The following is an 18,056-nucleotide window of genomic DNA, read 5'->3' as shown; positions in this document are numbered from 1 at the left end:
ATTTTTACAGCAGCCTGGATGAGGCAATTTTTGTTGGGTATATTCGGCGATGCCCATAATTTGAAATCGGACGCAGGTCATGTATACTATTCTTAATTCATCCCAGTCCTTGAAAGCTTTGATGCTATGCTATAATTGAAATCGCGATGTTTCAACCACTTCAGTCCCGGGTATGTTTGTACGTTTACTATATTCTAGCAGCGTTACTTGTTAGAAAACATATCCCGCCACATTTCCTTCCAGCCGTATGCTTTGCTTTTGTCCTCTTCAGACACACGTACCGACGGTCCAGAACCAAGAGACCCAAAGGCACTGGCTGAGGCCCCAATCGGCGAGCTTGAGCCACGGGCGCGTTCTGTTGCTCGTCGCCGTATTTCTTCAGCAAGCCCAGGCGCAACATCTGCAAAGCAGGACTTCAACTCTCGCTCGAGATTGGTATAAGGTTTTTGTGCAGAGCGAGGGGCTTGGAGATTATAGGACCGTGTGATGGCATTCAGCTGTTTCACGGCAAGCTCGTGGTAAGACCGCTCGATCTCCATGTATTGCGGATCTCGTAGCGGAGGCAGATGAGGTAGTTCCTCCGTCTTTTCACCTATTGTGGATTCAGCTTCAACCTTGGACACAATTCGGCCATCGGTTGTTATCTCTGAGACCACAGCCTCGTCAGATTTGCCGGCATCTTTGTCGCGCAATGCTGCGTCCAGCTTTGCTTTTTCCGACAAACGCAGCTCGGCGGCGGCATAAGCCCTCGCTCGCTGCATCTGGGCATCCAAGGACCCGCCTTGGCTAGCGATTAGTCTAGAGGCGTGTCTCCTCCATTCGGTACGTATGCGCTGGCGGAATCGGCGAAGCTCCATGGCTAGTTCTTGCTGCTTTTCAATCCACGGCGGAACAATGTCTTGCTTTTGGATGATTTTGTTCATGAAGTATTCCGTTGTATCGATAAATGCACTGTTGGCATTGTGATCCGTCTCAGTATTGACCCCTTTACCGCGACGGATTTTCTCAAACTGTCCTCGCCGTATCGCATCTTCAATTCGTTCATTCGCCAGCGATGAAAGACCCTGAATAGATATGGGCATAGCTGTCGCGCCGGGCGTCAACTTCTCGCGCATCTCGCTGCGGATCACTTCCCGTTCTTCTTCAGTCAACCCAGGACCTTGACTCAAGGCATAGTTCGATGTGCGCTCCTTTGCTCGGGCGATTCGGACACCGGGTGAGAGCTTCGGCTTCGGGGCTGGTTGGAGATTGACCGGTCGAGGGATTTGGTAGGGGGTTCGGATCGGTTTGCTCGCGTCGTCAAGCATTCGTAGAGCTGAGTCTTGTAAGCTCTCGTTTCCTGTCCATACAGGAGCTGCTGCGTTGTCCCGTGTGCCTTGGCCTGCGCTAGCCTAGAGTGCAAACATGCAAGTTAGTCGCCGCGCACAAAGCGGTGGGTCAGGTTGAGGCCATACGGGCATGTCGAGTATGGAGTGGGCAGCAGGATGTTCACTCTTGAAAGATGCTGCCTTCACTCGCTCTTCCAGTTGTCGCTTTAGATCCTCCGAGAACCCCGCCTGCTCGATGTTGCGGCGCGCTGAGCTCCCACCCTCGAGCAAAGCGTCCTCTGCCATCTGGGACAGGCGACGTGCCATAGCCCCCTCTTCCTTGTTCCCATCCTTTGTGTTGCTCTTATCATCGTCGTCTGTCGATTTCCCCGAAGAAGAATTTGTGTTGTGTCTGTATAGCTGCGCCGCTGGAAACCGTCTGATTGCGGGAGCTGCCGTAGTTCGCGATGCACGTAGTAGGGACGCTCCGGTCTGGGACGTCAAAACCTGCTTGCCAGACATTATCGCTGCACACGAGGACGTAGAATATGCCACTCCAGGCTCAATCACAAAACAAAAAGAAAGATTTTATTTCAAGTTTGTATGTGCCTCAGTACTTACTCCGGTGGGACGAGACCAAAGTTGACGGCAGATCCGCTTATGTCATCAACTTCCGCGGAGTCGAAACTTCCTGGGATTTTGCTGCTGCTCCGTCGCCGGCGTCAGCTTTCCGATTGTTGTCCACGAAGTCGTCCCTCGCGACATCTCAATCCCTGGAATCACGCGCGTCTCTGCCGTATCCTTCACCATGGCCCCCAAGAGCGTCACCACCCGGCTCAACCCCCTTCGCCTGAACACCATCAACCACCTCCGTGTCCGCCGACCGAACCAGAATGAGCAGAACACTTGCGTGACTGTCATGTCCTCAATGCTGAGTACGTTGAGCCAATCCATACATTGCACACAATCACTCGTCTGCGTTTTGAATCTCCGCCATCGCCCATTGCATATGGATGCGATCAATCCCGTCGCTCCCTCTATACCTTGAAACGAATCCGTCAGCTAACAAACCACCCACAGACTGCTGGGCTTCACAGGGATACGGCGTCGACGGCTGTGCCGCTCTCGAGGCTCAATTGCGCAAGTGCATGGACCAACCGGTACGATTCATCCACCAACCTTACCCTACTCCTCAAATCCAGATCGGAATGCTTGCTTCCCTAAACAATCGGAACATCCCTACTAACTATCCACTCCTCAATAGAAATCGCAAGAAAAGAAGAAGAACACCGTCAACTACCACTTGATGAGAATGTACCCCAAGGTCGTCGGACCCCGCAAGAAGGACGGTGTCCTGGGCTAGATTGTTGCGACAACCGTTCAATGGAGTTTGGGATGTTTTTGCGATGAAACCTGCCAGGGCAGGGACTTTTATGTGCACACTGCACGTGCTACATGTCTGGACTTGGACTCCTGGATATTGCATGGGAGTTGGTTCGTTTTTTTAATCGCACATTTGTACAGTATATACCTACGTCTAGTATGGCATAGCTTTTTGAAAATTGATTGTATCATTACTCTGGAATTTTTACCGACCTGCATTGTATACTATCATCGATTAAGTCCAATTCAGCTAGACAATCATATCAAACTGCCTGGAACTTGAGGACTAGCTTCTCGGCCTTCGGGTGCACAGTATACGCATCTATAGCGTCAATGTCTGTATCATCCACGATGGTGGTGCGGAAGTTCGAGAAGATAGCCGCTGCAACCAGTTTCGTTTCTAATATACTCATTAGCTTTTTTTTTCAACGGGCTATGTCATTGCGGACCTCGGCCACTAGTAGGGTATTTATTACCTTGCAAGGCGAGATTGCTCCCGACACACATCCGTCCTCCACTTCCGAATGCCCAAAACCAGCGGCGCCGTTCCTCGAGATCGGCCACCGAGTTCTCTTCCTTCAGCCAGCGTTTCGGCTCCCAAGACTCTGGCTCGGGGAAGACCTCCGGATTGCGATGCAAGGAGTATGCCTGTGCATTGACTCGCGTGTTTGCCGGGATGTTGTCGTAACCGGCCAGCGTGCAAGACGGCGCGGGCGTTACGCGAGGCTGGATACCTGGGATCGGGGCATGAAGACGTAATGTCTCGGTAACAATTGCGTCTAGAAGGGGCAGGGCATCGATCGATTTTGCGGAGGGCAGCTCGTTAGATTTGGGGAAAGAGATCGGTGGATCGAGGGTTAGTAGTTCTTCACGAAGTCTCTCTTGGATCTCCGGGTGTCTTGATAACTGCCAGAACAGGTATGTCAAGCCGACGGCACTTGTCTCGAAGCCTGCTGTGAGCTGATCGTACATTTCGCAGGCGATGTCGTTCTTCTGCTTGTTGGGATCTGGGTTGGAAATGCCCGCTTTCAAGTCTTGCTTGTCGAGGCCCTGTTTCAGCTGCTTGTATACAATTGGTTCGGATGCTGGATCTGTCGAGTCGAGTGAGTCACCGGCTCTGGCGCAGAGATCCAATGCCCAGGTATCGAGCATTGCGTTGGCAGTGTCGCAGTACTTGGGGATAATTCGTATACCGAGGCATTTCATCCATGGCGCAAAGTTAGGGGCTTCTTGGTGGTAGAACTCGAATGGCTTGCGGCATAGGTACATGTGCAGCCAGTGCTTGCGAAATTTATGGTCTTGTAAATGGTTTGTGCCATTTCGTAGACCGAAGAGGTATCCCGAGACGAAATCGAGAGTAAGTCCCATGTTCAGGTCATGAACATCAATGCTTTGATCTGCATCCACGGACTCCTTGATGATAGGCAGGAGACGATCGAATATCACTGCATCAGAGACTACCTTAAGGTGAGGCGAAGTCTGGAGTGTGGATTTGGAGTAGATGTTGGACAACATTCTCTTACGAATGGAGTGAGTCTTCGTTCCGACCATTGTGAACATGCTCACGGTGCTGTAGTCGATTGTCAGTCAATTCGCACAAACTAAATGCCATCTAACGTAACCCACTCAAGCGACCCAAAGACACGAGGATACCACTCATGCTTCTCATATCCGCCAGTATACACGGACTTGATGCCTCCATCAACACAGTTGACGGAGAGCTCCGATGGCCCAAGCCGGACAATCGGGCCAAGTCTTTCGTGAGCAGACTGGATAGTCCGGTTATTCTGCATCCGGTAACGTTTCCAAAGCATCCATACTGGCGAAATAGGGACACTCCAATGCGCATTTGGGATCTTGGCCAGTGGCGACACAAAGGCAGGGTAGATAATTCCTTTATATAGTACGACCGCTGCGACAAGCACGGCCACGAGTGAGGTGACCGACATGGCTATTGCAATTGGGATGAGAGCATCCGTATCGGGTATGGAAGACGGTACGGGTTTCACCCTAACTTTGTGCGATCTTTATTTTTTGTGTTTTCTTGAGGTGGGAACCGACCACTTATATGAGGTCAGTTTCCTGCGGGATGCGGGTTGCTTCTTTTAGGTAATTGAATCCTAGACCCCGCGCAAGGATAAGGTCTTTTGCCGGATAAGGCCCGGATTGGTGCAGTAGACGATACTCTTGCCGATGTGGTGGAACTGTTATTGCTGTAATTGATCTGGGGTTAAATTTGGTCCAACCAGATTGCGGATATTACTTTCGCTCCCCGAGAGGCTGATAAAGGTGCGGCAGTGCGGGCGATAAGGATGCAAATGACATAATGGACAATTAACTCCCCTTATCCATTGCCGAGGCCACATTTGAATCCATCGTGGCCCTGAATTATCATGTCTTTGAATTATGGTTGAAAAGGAAAGAGATGTGGTTAGAAATCATGCTAGGAAATGTTCAGATTCGCTTTAGATACAAGAAAGCGTAGGTTTTGTGAATAAGGAAAGACCAAAGGGTAGGTAGAAGCAAAATACAATGAAAGGAAAAACTGTTTCGCTGAATAGTAATGAGAAGATCACATCTCAAATCGCCCACTGACCAGCAGAGGGTTGCTTTGGCGATCAAGAGAGTGATACCTCAAGTAGAGCACCAGAGCATCATCACATTATCAATGTGTTTAAGCTTAGTTCCAAAGGTTGGCCAGCATAGCGGGGGTATCGGAAACATCGTCAGGGTAGACGTAGAATGCAAGGGCCAAAATGGTGTACCTGAGAACCATGTTAGTAAAAAGAAATACAGTAGAGAAAATTTGAAATCAACGTACATTCCTAAGCACATGACACCCTCGAGGTAGTTTGACTTTCCATCCTGAATCAGCAAGGTAACCACCAGGCCAGAGATGAAGAAAGCGACAGTCTCGAAGGTCTGGAAGTGCAGTGTCATCTCAATGCCCATGATCCAGCCAAGGATGACCAAGAAAGGTGTGACAAAGAGGGCGATTTGCAAGCTGCTGCCGATGGCAACACCGATGGCAAGATCCATCTTATCCTTGTAGGCAACCACAACAGCGGTGACGTGCTCTGCGGCATTACCAACGATGGGGATGAGGACCAGACCAATGAAAGTCTTGCTAATGCCAGTCTTCTGCACGATGCTGTCAATGCTGCCGACCAGGTAGTCTGCACAGATCGCAACAAGGATAGTGACAGCAATGAGGGCAACAGTCGCGGCCCAGGGGCTGAGAATACGCTCCTCCTCCTCCTCCTCTTCCCCATTCTCACCACCAGCATTCTCAGTATCACTACCGTTTGTCTCTTCGAAGAGGTGAGCGTGGGATCGCAGTTGGAAGAACAAGTACATCACATAGATGATGAGGAGAATAATGGCAGTGCCGTGAGACAAGATGAGAATGTTATCTTGGGCGTCGTGTGTGGACTTATCCAACGCGGCATAAAGAGTGGCTGGAATGATCAGCGAGGCGGATGCGACGGCCATCAAAGAAGACATGGTGGAGGCCACGGTGCTGTTAAATGATTGCTCGGGAAATCGAAGGCCACCGACGAAGAAACAACATCCCAAGACCAGCAGGATGTTAGAAAGGATACTTCCCAGCATACTGGCTTGCACGACTCGAATTTGGTTATCCTTAAGCGCGATGATGCTGACCTATTCAACCAATTGGAGTCATTTCATTAGTACTTTTTCCCATTAAACAGCAGATGGTCAAGGCGGGCAGTGGTTCACTCACAATCAACTCGACCGCATTTCCAAAGGTAGCGTTCATGAGACCACCAAGGGCCTGTCCCATAGTCGCTGCCAGCTCCTCAGTAGCAAAGCTCAGAAGGGAAGCAAGAGGGATGATAGCGAGGAAATTGAAGACGAAAATGGCCGTGGAGTCCCATTTGAGAGCTCCAGCAATGATACCCAGCGGCACAAAGATGAGAAGCACATTGACATAATCACGGACCAAGGTCAACCAGGTCAAGCGTACAACATGCAATGGCCAGCTCACCCAGGCGCGAGTGTCCTTGGGGTGGTGATGATGGCTCCCGTGGTCTTCATGCTCGTGATGAGATAAGCCGGAGAGAGAGCGACGACCGAGGAGCGAGGTCTGCTCGCCGGGCTGCAGAGAAGCATTACCGGAGCTCATTCTTCTACCAGGTCCGAAGCTATGGCTTCGAAACTCCTTGCGAAATTGAACGGAAGCTGGGGGCCGTCAGTTCAAAGGTAGACGACGTTGGAATGGCAGCCGGGATCGAGCGGAAACGAGCAGCGGAAAGTTGGAAGGCATCACGTACACATATTGGATTACGATTCAAAGCCAAGCTTTAGGAAAGTGAAAATGCGAAATTAAGGCGGGGTCTTCCAGCCACAGGATCCGTGGTTGAAACGACGTAATCAGTAATTAGCGGAGAGGACCCGTGATGCGAATGGAGGAGAAAGGAAAACCAAGGGAACTGTGGACAAAGCACAGCCTCGATGGTTGACCAAGCTGTAACGACACGAGACCTTGGCAGGGAGCTTGGGCGCTGATCTTACATCTGGGACTCCACCGCCTTTGCCTCTTGATTCGCTCCGTTCCAGGGCCAAGACTTTGCACTGCCACAACACCATTTGCCGAACATTTTCTGATTGAACACAAAACTGGAACTTGCTAGAGGTGAGATCAGAAGCTTTGAATATATTGTTTTCCCCGTTTTTTTTTTTTCTGGTACTTTTGTTTTGAAACTCCTCACATCTGCATTAAGCTATCCCGATTCATCAGAAGTGGAGCATCTCAGATCTTCTATACAGCATGTACACGTTGACGTTGTACGAGTTACAACGGTCGGCCTACACATAGACGCTTAATACGAGTACGATTGAAGCTGCCTGCTGAGGTAAGGCTGCGCACCAAGTACACCCCGCTACTCCGCACCCAAGACAAGGGCTGTGAAGTAGTATGTACATACACACTGCATACCACTTCACACCTGTGTGGCGTCTATATTAGCACGAGACTGGGGACACCATGCGGCATGCCACGTATACTCTCCATCGCCAAATTCGAATTGCGCCACTCATACATTAGTACTACTACATTGTAAATGCACCCCACTATCTAGGTTGCACAACCCGTCAACTCTAGTCGAACTGACTTCCCACATGCATCACCATTCCAAGCATCCGCCTTCGCCTTATACTCTACGCTATCCACATGTTCCAGTAGTAAGTACACACACCTAGGCATCTATTATAGTGGGGGCGGAAGCTGCTTTTTCAATGTATGTACTTGTGATTGATTCACGATTTATTCACAGGCTTATATATTGGATCGCATGGTCTATTAAAATATCGCTTCTTCAAAGTCTGAATCAGTTGCCGCTGATGCTGGTTGACACCAAAAAAAATCCTAATTTGCAGTATTCTGCGCTAGGGTAGCCAAAGCAAGCAATGACGGTATATAGCGCCGACCTTACCAGAAGCGACGGTGTCGTTTCATCTTGGCGATTAGTTCTTGGTTAGAACCTTTCGTCTTTGCTTTAGCATGTAGGAATACATCATCACCGACCCTATGTATCGCAGATTAGACACTGCCGCGGAAGCCACCTGGGGAAACGAGTTGGAATGCTTACCGGGTACGTAAAGTCCCAAGAAAAAGTAGAAAATGCCGAGTACAGCCCAGTTGCTAGCAATAGTGGTAGCTTTGTACATCAACCACCATTCGCTACTGATTCCGACGGGATACAGAGCCAGGAATAGCGAGTATCTAGGCCGGACACCAACCACGTTAGCGCAACGCGGAATTTTTGATGAAGAGGTATGGGGATAAAGCGAAAAGAATTATGGGATTACCTAGACCACTTCAACAGCGCAGGAACTGGATATCCAGCTTGCATGATTGCAAAGTATAGATAGCGGATCGTGTCTGCCGACGACCAAGCCAAGAGCATGGCTGTGTACGCCACTGAGGGGGCAGTCGCGCTGGGGAACGCATAATTGATAGCCCAGACTTGCACAGAGCGAGCAAAGACTTGCGTAAATGTAGTGAAGACCGGAGAGCGAGTAATTTCTGACGTTCTCGATTAGTACTTGAGCGACCGAGGTTGAAATGCTGGGGACAAAGGGGTAGGTACGGAGCGCGGCATGGAGAATCTCAACCACTGCGAGGGTCTGGGTATATCTCGTCAATGGCTCTGCGGATTTGTATACTGCCGTGATGTCTGGCGACTGGATCCAAGTTTTCGCTGTGGTGACCAAAATCGATAGCCAAAGGGCGGCACAGGTGGCATTGTACAGCACAAGATAGGTGCGGCCGATTGAGGACTGAGGTTGAATTGGGTCCTTTGAGGCCATTGCAATTGATTTTTCAATGCTTCTGCAGAGCCAATATTAATATTCAGGGAGATATCAGAAGGATTGATTTTTTTTTTGATGTTCGAGGTTTTGACATGTGAAGATGCTCAGCAAATTTGACATCTTGAGGTTAACCCAATCAGGAAATATTGGACCCACAATGAGAGCATGCAGGATAAGCCGGAGAAATGATTGGCAACAGGTCTCAGCCTCTCAGGTATCGGGTGCATAGATGAACTTGGTGCACTCTCAAGTGCTTGAGATTTTCTTTTGGATTTGTCGATTTTGACGACCCTTTTAAGGGTATCTGGAGTCCCGGACCCCCAGCTGAATTGGCCGGTTGCAAAATCTTTTCAAAAACTTCCCCTCCACAGAGTCGTCACCCTCACCCTCACATTACACAGGTGACAGGATTTAGTACTTATATACTGTACACCATAGCACAATACACTACTGTTGGATCGCACAATCCTCTTGAACCTCTTCTTGCCACATCAGCATACCATCGGCCGAATCACCATATTAAGGGCTATCAGAGAGCTTGTTTCAATTGAATTGTCGGACATAGAAAATTTATGGTCCCAATATTTTGTAATATCTGCCTCTTTGGAAAGTACTTCGAATGGTTGGTAGATCTATAAATCATCTCAAGGCTATAGCCCTGTCTTGTGGGATTTCCACATACATGTGCACACTCAATTGCCTCGTTCGCTCAAGGGGTCTTTGATAGGTAGAGGTAGCATGAAAGATGCCTTTGGCAACTTTGATGGAAACCAATTCACCCTGCTTTGGCGAGCGATATTCCAATATGCAGCACTTGATTATGACGAGGGCAAAAAGTGGTCGATGGCGCAGAGCCTATTCTAGTTGTTAACCATCTTGACACTGTTGCAAAATAAAAAAGAAAGTCCGACTGCATTGATGTGCATGTATGATGTACACCGTGACCTGAACGGGGTAATTTGAATACTCACCTCAATAGATGGTTACTAGGGTGCTTTACGCCCAGTTCCTGCCAACGACACCGGATCCTCGTCATCCATCAATTTCATGTCACTTTGCGAGTCAGACATTAATTTGGCTTGGCTTCTATGTGACATGAATGCCCAGATTCCTTGGATGATGAGAGTCAAGACGCCAGTAGCAGCCACGTATATCCAGATCCACCGTGAAGCTTTTGGGCTGTCATCGAGGAAGTTGAAGAATGTCATGGAAAAGAACGTCTGCCCACGCGCGTAAGGACTTGAGGATGTAAAAAATCTTGTATCGATCACTTACAGCGGTGAATGTTGCAGGGAGAAACAGAACTGTAACGACGGCCAGTACTCTCATCGAAGCGCTGTCCCGGGCAGTAGAAAGTGCAACGGAGCGTGAATCTCGTGCAATCTCAATCATAAGTTTGGCGTCATGGCGGCTCAGTTCCCCAAGATTGAGCATTGCTTGGTTGTCCTTTCGACTGAGTTGAGCCATTTCATTCGAGGCTCGAGCTATTTCGGTACTTATAATGCTATTTTGAGATGCTAGGAGAGAGTAAACCTAATTTACTTAGTACTAAACTTCAGACCTCCGAGTCACTTTGAGCGGTCTTGGTTGACCTCTTAGGTCGCAATCATGCATCCTCAGGGTAATTGAGCCTTAGATTGAAGAGAAGAACATACCGTTTCGGTCTGTGCGGACGTTCGTCGCACCAAATAATTACATGCTGCCACAATTCCATTATACCACCCTCGGGCATTTTCAAGGTCAATGAAAAGTCTATGTTGGTCATCAATTGCGGATCCATGTTTTCCATGTCTGGTAGTCAGTGTTTCTGCATGCTGGTGCATTCGCTGGATCAAGTATAATGCGCTTTCGGCTTGCATCTTCAAGAAAGAAAGTCTACTCAGTAAACTGCTCATTTCACCAGTAATTGGAACCATGTCTAGTTGTTTCCAGTCTTGAGCGGGTTGTTGAACGTCCTGGGGAATGATTGATTTTCTCATTCCGGTTGTATCTTCGATGGCGCGAATGTGATGCCTTAGGCTGTTGATTGTTCCAGTGAACCACTGTGCTTGTAGCTCGAGGATTCCTGTTGGAATAGAGACTGCCACTTTTCCAAGAGAAAGATCGGCAGACTCTAGATAGCTAAACAGCTGGGATAAGGACCATGCCTGAGCTCCAAAGATCAGGATTCTTATTTTACCCGTATCAGTCACTGTCAGTCCCATGGAAAAATAAGAATGCGATCGAGGTTGTTGAATGATGAGCTCTGAACTCTGTTAGCCGCTTGTACTACAAAAATCTGATTGAGAGGAGATATTACGCTCGCCTTGCTGTACTAATCCTCTACTTTGAACGCCCGGTGAAACAGAAAAGAAGGCAAAGCCCGTATGATACACGTTCAGGAAAGCTGGCGAGGTTTCCAGAGCCCCCGAAACCCGGTCGTATAGATTAGGAGACATAGGTAGCGGATATTTTTTGTTTTCTGTTAATGGGGATTTCGTAAATGCCCTGCGAGTTCTTAGCTCAAATCGTGCCCAGGTGGACTTCGAGTGCTTCCAAGGCTGTGGTTTCATGGCTTGACAATGAACACACGCAAGGGAGACACTTACATCACAACGATATCGAGAACATCCTATCCAATTATTAGCTCGGGCAACATTAAACATTACTGGACCGTGAAAGATCTACCAAATCAGTCTCATCGAGGTAGGACTTTATCTCTGGCTCCGATTGCATCTGGCGGCGTTGAATGTTTCGCAGAGGGAGTGTAGAAATGGAAGGGCTGGAATCGGGCTCAAGTTGCAGTCCATCCCTGATGTGAGTCTTTGGAATTTATGTATGAGAAACTGCCCTGGGCTTTTTCTGTGTAAATTTCAAACTTTTTCTTCAAGGCTAGGCTCACTGGAATTTGGGCACAAAAAGTGTGGCACTCATGTAGCTCACTAAACGAGTCGGGGTTTTCGCGGCGTGATAATGACAGCCATTCTTGCGTACAAGCCATCATGGGAGAGGGGCGAGGATTGCTCTGGTCCTTCTGGATAGAAAAAACGAACTTGGAGGAGATGAAAACTGGAAGCTTGGAGCCCCGCCAATTATGAGAATGGATATACTGATGATTCGTGACGGGTACCCTCGGCCCTGAGTGCCGAAGCGAATTCGGACGTCTGTGAGACCTTTAAATTCGGACGAGAATGTAATCATTTTCTTGGTATTGCGGCGGGGATACAAGAAAGGTAGGGACGGGCTGCCTTGCTCGACGTGTCGCGGAACAATTGGCTGCGTTCCTTTGGGGCTGTACAGTCTGTTTGCCTACGCATGTGCATATAGCCTGATGTACATGCATGCATGGAGGCGCCTGCCTAGGTGCGCAGGCGCGAACACGCGTACAGACCCTGCCAATCGGACTACCGATGCGGCCAAGAAAATGTGTATGTGGCGGTCGAAGTATCAGATTGAGATCAGTACATTCATCATCATTAACTCTTACCTGGAAAACGCACCTGCAAGGCATACACTTGAGTGTTGCGGAGGAGAGTGGGATTAAAGGGCCGGTGGGGCAGTGTTACCGTATGTAGAGCCCCGAATGGAGCAGTGTTTGTGCCGCGGGGCTCCACAGGGATCTGCACGGAACCTGCCCTCTTGAGTCTTGCCAATCGGCGCCTAGTCCAGCCACCACTGAGAAAACAATCCAACAAAATGGGCGTTTCACCAATGTACTATAGTCTATGGTGCAGACGCTCCAGCCTCGGAGCCTTCCAAGGTTGCAGTCCGCATGCGTCAGCGCTAAGAAAGATGCTGCGCCGATCACAGATTCATAAGTCAGCAGGAGTTATCGGATCCTCGGAATGAACTGTTTGGGCAAACAGTTGGTCATAGCGGCCCTCCATCGCCTTGATATTACATACTAGGCCGCATTTTTCGCCCCAAAGGATTTGAAGTGGATGATTGCCAGATTGGTCAGATCTCATTGCGCCCCCTCCACAAACAAACAGACAAAGCAAATAACACAGATAACGCACATCGTTTCCTTGCACGTGCCAGGCAGGATGGATGTTCTTTCTTAACCCCGCAGGAGACCTGGAAAAAATATCCAGCTATATTTTACTTGATCCTCTCTCATTCTTACTTCGCTGGGCAAGCTATAGTTGCTAGTTGTGGAAAACCAAGCTCAATATGAATCCCCCGAAGTCAGGCAAGTCAGAAGGTGAAAGGTTTAATCTAAAAGTTCTTGTGGAGCCTAGAGATGAGACAGACATGTTTGAGTATGGCACATGTTTGTATTTTGATTCACTGAAGCTGAATTTTATTTAGCATAGTTGCTGTTCATGGTATGGCAGCCAATCCAAATGAAACCTGGGTTCACAAGGACACCAATGTCGACTGGCTACAAGATGAAAACATGCTCCCGAGTCTTTTCCCGAACGCTCGCATCATGCGATTTGACTACAAATCCAGTTGGTTTTCTGAATCCGGAGATCCACTCAGCGAGACACGTGTGTCCGATGTGAGTGATCAACTACAAATGTCTCTTCAAAGCTTTCGAAAGGTGAGCGTTACTACATTCCTTGGACAACAACGTTCTCATGGATATCAACTACAGGACTCCACTCGGCCTTTGGTTTTCATCGCCCACAGCTATGGAGGCTTTCCTGTGATGCATGCCCTCTATAAATCTGCGAAAGAACCTTCCGACCGGGATAGTCTGTTTCAGTCCACTGCAGGGATCGCCTTTTTTGGTGTCCCTCTCAGAGGAAGGCAAGGAATCAAACTCGAGAAGATGGTTGAAAAGATTCACAAATGTTACGAAGAAGTTGAAACCTTTCAAATGCGAGAGAAAAGTATGACGGCGTCTGTTGCCGAAAGTCAATATCTTACAGAGTCAGTCACACATTTTCTCAAGTTACGAATTGACCATCCTGTTCCAATCACCTGCTTCTTTGAGCTCCTGGAGAGTCGTGTTTCCAAACATTGGAAGGAGTATGACAAAAAAGTGGTAGGTCCTCTTGAAACATTTTCAAACTCCGTTCTTGATACTAAGCACGATTTACCTAGATAAATGAGTTCGTGGTTCCTGAATATTCGGCCTGCATTGACTTCTCAGAAGGGATCGACCGCGGTGGGATAGCCCGTAGCCATTACCATTTGCAGAAGTTCAAGGGCCCTGAGGATAGTCAATGGAATTATATGGTCGTGCCACGTTTGAAAAGCCTGGAACAGAAGGCCCGCGCATTCTTCAAACCGCCTGCAAAATTGAGCAGTGCCCAGATGTTCGTCTTTGAACATCTACGGTCTGTGGAAGACGCTGCATTCAACTCCCATGCAAACGAGGAAGTTACACCATGCGATGGGCACACACGTAGGGAGCTGCTTGAGGACATTAGCCAATGGACTGACAGCCCAATAATTCGTGAGCATATCTACTGGCTGCAAGGAAAGGCTGGCACAGGCAAATCAACAATCGCGCGTACAGTGGCCGGTCGACTTAACCAGGAGGGACTTCTTGCGGCCAGCTTTTTCTTCAGGAGGGACGAAGCCGACCGCCGTAGTGCCAAGCGCTTTTTTACAACAATTACTATCCACCTGGTTCACAGAATACCTGCCTTGGCGGAGTATGTGCGGCGCGCAATCGAAGCCAACCCTAGCATTGGTACAACAGCGCTGAGAGAGCAATTTGAGCAGCTTATCCTGCTGCCAATGAAGGCCATCTCGCGTGACGTTCCCAAAACCATGACCGTCGTGATCGATGCGCTGGATGAATGCGAGAGGGATAGGGACACTGAAGAGATCATCAAGATCCTGCTGCAGACTGATATTTCGGTGGTAATCCCATTGAAGTTCTTTGTCACTAGCAGGTTCGAGCCTCCAATTCGCCTATGGCTCCGGGATGTTCAAGGGAAAGTCAAAGAAGTTCCGCTTCACGATATCCCGCAAGATTTAGTAAAGCGGGACTTGGAAATATTTTTGAAGATCCGATTGGACGAGATTCAGCGCAGTTCCAGAATCAAGTCTGGCTGGCCGGGGTCCACTAAGCTCCAAAAACTCCTGGAGAGATCCACTCCATTGTTCATCTTCGCGGCTACCGCCTGCCGCTTCATCGGGGATATCAGACTCAATGGTGGACCGGATCATCGGCTTGAACTGATACTCCAAAATGAGTCCCGTGGGGATGTCGACGAAACATACCGATTCATCCTTCAACAAATAATAAACGGGCTTAAGGGTGTCCATCGTCGGCATGTACTTAATGACTTCAGGCAAATTGTGGGTTCGATAGTCACCCTCGAAAATCCTCTTGGAGCCGCGCCACTGGCAAGACTTCTGGGCATTCCCATTGAACACGTCAACAATAGATTGGAGCTACTTCACTCCGTACTGGTCATCCCTGACAATGATAATACTCCTGTGAGAATATTTCACGACTCTTTCCGAGAATTCCTTGTCCACATGGACCCTGAGGACCCTCACGAGTTCTGGATTGATGTGAAGATTACTCAAAGGGCGCTTGCGGACAGATGTCTTCAGCTGCTCTCCCAAGGTGGCTACCTAAAACAGGATATCTGTGGACTCGGATCCCCCGGAAAATCTCGTCGTTCCCTTGACCAGCAAAAATTGCACCAATGCCTGCCGTCGGAGGTTCAATATGCGTGTCTTTACTGGGTGCATCACTTGAAGGGTAGTGGAGACATGCTTTCGAATGGGCATCGAGCGCTTCAATTCCTCGAGAGCCACTTTCTTCATTGGCTTGAAGCTTTGAGCCTTATGGGATCGATAACAGAGAGCATCAGGCTGATAGGCAAGTTACAAGACCTTGTCAATGTGAGTGACCATATATGAGTATACTAGGATATTCGTGTACTGATAGATATAGGCCGACTGCAGCTCTTCAGTATCTGACTTTCTGCATGATGCGAACCGATTTGTCCTCAAAAATCACCAGGTCGCCAATGATACGCCTCTCCAACTGTACTCGTCAGGGCTGATATTTGCACCACGAACCTCAATGGTGCGCAAGCAGGCTGATCCTCCTGGTTGGATATGCCAATTTCCACAGGTTGAGGATACTTGGAGTCCAGAGCTGCAAACACTCGAGGGTCACTTAGGCTTGATCAACTCAGTTGCCTTCTCACCCAATGGCGCACTACTGGCATCCGGCTCTGATGACAAAACCGTGCGCCTGTGGGACACGACAACAGGTGCGCTAGATCGGATACTGGGGGTGCATTCAGGTCCGGTTCGCTTAGTTGCTTTCTCACCCAATGGCGCGGTGCTCGCGTCTTGTTCGAAGAATACTGTGTACCTCTGGGACACGGCGACAGGCGAAGGGCAGGAACCCCTGAAGGGCCATTCAGATCCAATTCGGTCATTTTCCTTCTCGGCCGATGGTGCGCTATTGGTAACTGGCTCTAAAAATACGGTGTGCCTCCAAGATGTGGCGACAGGCAAGCTACTACAGACCTTCAAGGGCCATTTGATATGCCCCTTGTCATGTGATAATATATCTCTTGAATCTACCGATGCTATATACCTCTGGGATGTGGCAAAGGGTATTCTGAGACAGATATCTGAGGGAGACTTGAATGTACGCTTGGAGAACATAATGGCTTTCTCGCCCGACGGTGCACTACTAGTAGTATTTGACTCCCCGAATGCCTTTTATCTCAGGAAGATAGCGGCAAATACGGCACATCAACTGCTAGCGCGTGACCCACATGGTCTGACACATCTTACGGCCTTCTCAGACAATAACGCGCTACTAGCATTCAGCTCTGATGAAAAGATTTACCTCTTCGATACGGCAACAGCTACGCTGCTGCATACTCTGAAGAACCCTTCAGTCGTTTCTTCAATTACCTTCTCCCCCAACGGCGCGCTCGTAGTGTCTGGTGTTGATGCTACGATCCACCTCTGGGACACAAGAACGGGTACGCTACAGCAGACCCTTAAGAATCATTCAGTTGCAGGGATGGTCCGTTCAGTTACCTTCTCGCCCAGCGGGACGCTGCTCGCAGGCTCTAGTGATAACACTGTATGTCTCTGGGATACGGGAACAGGTGCACTAGAAGCAAGGGATGGTCATTCGGAGGGAGTTGAGTCGGTCGCCTTCTCACCTGACGGCAGCCTACCAGCATCATCCTCCACCTGCACCGATCCTACCGTACGCCTCTGGAATACGAAGACAGGTGCATTGGATCGGATCCTGCTTGATGTGGCACCCTATTTAGGCCCACCTCCGTCCCTTTCCTTTTCACCTAATGGCAAAGTACTGGCATCTAGCTCTAAGGACTGCATTCATCTCTGGGATATGGAAAAATACAGCCATCGGGCTCTAGAAAAACATACAGGCCACATGCAGTTTCTTTCAGTTGTCTTCTCGCCTGATAGCACCCTACTGGCATCTAGTACTTGCGATACTATTTACCTCTGGGACGTGGCAAGACGTGGGCTACATTCAATTCTCAAGAGCCATCGAAGTCTGGATTATTCACTTGTCTTCTCATCGAATGGCGCGCTTCTAGCATCCAGTTCGGATAACAGTATCTTCATCTGGGACACGGCGTCAGGCGCGTTAAACCAGACTCTGCAGGTCCGGAAGGGCCCGTTTCATTCACTTTCCTTTTCCCCCAACGGTGCACTACTGGCATCTAGCTCTGACAATGGAGTTTTTCTCTGGGACAGGGCGACAGGCAAGCTACAGCAGTCGCTCAGAGCCAATAGAGCATTCGATCATATCGAACTCAGTCATAATGGATCGGATCTAATTACTAATCGAGGCTACTTGGCTTTCTATGAATCTCCAAGTCATGGAACTGGTTTAGAACGTTCGGGTCCGAGAATCTTCATCGACCCAAAGTGGATCAAGATGAACGACAGAAACATTCTTTGGCTTCCCCCAGCTTCTCGACCTAGTTGCTCTGCGGTCCGTGGCAACCTATTTGCCCTAGGACATGCATCGGGGCTCGTCTCATTTATTAGATTTCAAGTCTAGCAGCTCTCAAGAATCTACAAAGAATGCAATCGTAACTTTTAAGGTTGTTTTTTTATGTTCTTCTA

General features: G+C 48.9%; 7 protein-coding genes across 7 annotated transcripts; 2 read left to right on the top strand and 5 right to left on the bottom strand.

Annotated features, from left to right (window-relative positions):
- Positions 1 to 203: 203 nt before the first annotated feature.
- N7466_003813 (DnaJ family domain-containing protein) lies at positions 204 to 1,829 on the bottom strand (the record flags this gene model as incomplete). Its single annotated transcript, XM_057163210.1, has 2 exons — positions 204 to 1,391; positions 1,455 to 1,829. The coding sequence occupies 2 exons, from the start codon at positions 1,827 to 1,829 to the stop codon at positions 204 to 206; spliced, it is 1,563 nt and encodes a 520-aa protein (XP_057021891.1).
- Positions 1,830 to 2,115: 286 nt separating this feature from the next.
- Positions 2,116 to 2,670, top strand: N7466_003812 (mitochondrial 37S ribosomal protein mS37; the record flags this gene model as incomplete). The annotated part of the gene is made up of 3 exons (XM_057163209.1): positions 2,116 to 2,242; positions 2,388 to 2,467; positions 2,572 to 2,670. 3 exons carry the CDS (start codon positions 2,116 to 2,118, stop codon positions 2,668 to 2,670), a joined length of 306 nt encoding a protein of 101 aa, XP_057021890.1.
- A 283-nt stretch (positions 2,671 to 2,953) lies between these two features.
- Positions 2,954 to 4,639, bottom strand: N7466_003811 (cytochrome P450; the record flags this gene model as incomplete). Its single annotated transcript, XM_057163208.1, has 3 exons — positions 2,954 to 3,090; positions 3,167 to 4,260; positions 4,317 to 4,639. 3 exons carry the CDS (start codon positions 4,637 to 4,639, stop codon positions 2,954 to 2,956), a joined length of 1,554 nt encoding a protein of 517 aa, XP_057021889.1.
- A 731-nt stretch (positions 4,640 to 5,370) lies between these two features.
- N7466_003810 (uncharacterized protein) lies at positions 5,371 to 6,837 on the bottom strand (the record flags this gene model as incomplete). The annotated part of the gene is made up of 3 exons (XM_057163207.1): positions 5,371 to 5,455; positions 5,512 to 6,353; positions 6,436 to 6,837. The coding sequence occupies 3 exons, from the start codon at positions 6,835 to 6,837 to the stop codon at positions 5,371 to 5,373; spliced, it is 1,329 nt and encodes a 442-aa protein (XP_057021888.1).
- Positions 6,838 to 8,177: 1,340 nt separating this feature from the next.
- N7466_003809 (protein tyrosine phosphatase-like domain-containing protein) lies at positions 8,178 to 9,023 on the bottom strand (the record flags this gene model as incomplete). The annotated part of the gene is made up of 3 exons (XM_057163206.1): positions 8,178 to 8,436; positions 8,523 to 8,739; positions 8,804 to 9,023. 3 exons carry the CDS (start codon positions 9,021 to 9,023, stop codon positions 8,178 to 8,180), a joined length of 696 nt encoding a protein of 231 aa, XP_057021887.1.
- A 989-nt stretch (positions 9,024 to 10,012) lies between these two features.
- On the bottom strand, positions 10,013 to 10,493 carry N7466_003808 (Mg2+ transporter protein CorA-like/Zinc transport protein ZntB; the record flags this gene model as incomplete). The annotated part of the gene is made up of 2 exons (XM_057163205.1): positions 10,013 to 10,246; positions 10,302 to 10,493. 2 exons carry the CDS (start codon positions 10,491 to 10,493, stop codon positions 10,013 to 10,015), a joined length of 426 nt encoding a protein of 141 aa, XP_057021886.1.
- A 2,685-nt stretch (positions 10,494 to 13,178) lies between these two features.
- N7466_003807 (WD40 repeat domain-containing protein) lies at positions 13,179 to 17,991 on the top strand (the record flags this gene model as incomplete). The annotated part of the gene is made up of 4 exons (XM_057163204.1): positions 13,179 to 13,267; positions 13,317 to 13,998; positions 14,058 to 15,821; positions 15,874 to 17,991. 4 exons carry the CDS (start codon positions 13,179 to 13,181, stop codon positions 17,989 to 17,991), a joined length of 4,653 nt encoding a protein of 1,550 aa, XP_057021885.1.
- Positions 17,992 to 18,056: the final 65 nt, after the last annotated feature.

Source organism: Penicillium verhagenii (assembly GCF_028828195.1).
Source record: "Penicillium verhagenii strain IBT 33310 chromosome Unknown utg000005l_segment0_segment0, whole genome shotgun sequence".
Taxonomy (NCBI): Eukaryota; Fungi; Ascomycota; class Eurotiomycetes; order Eurotiales; family Aspergillaceae; genus Penicillium; species Penicillium verhagenii.
The sequence above is the reverse complement of the archived record's forward strand: the minus strand, read 5'-3'. Positions and strand labels throughout refer to the sequence as shown.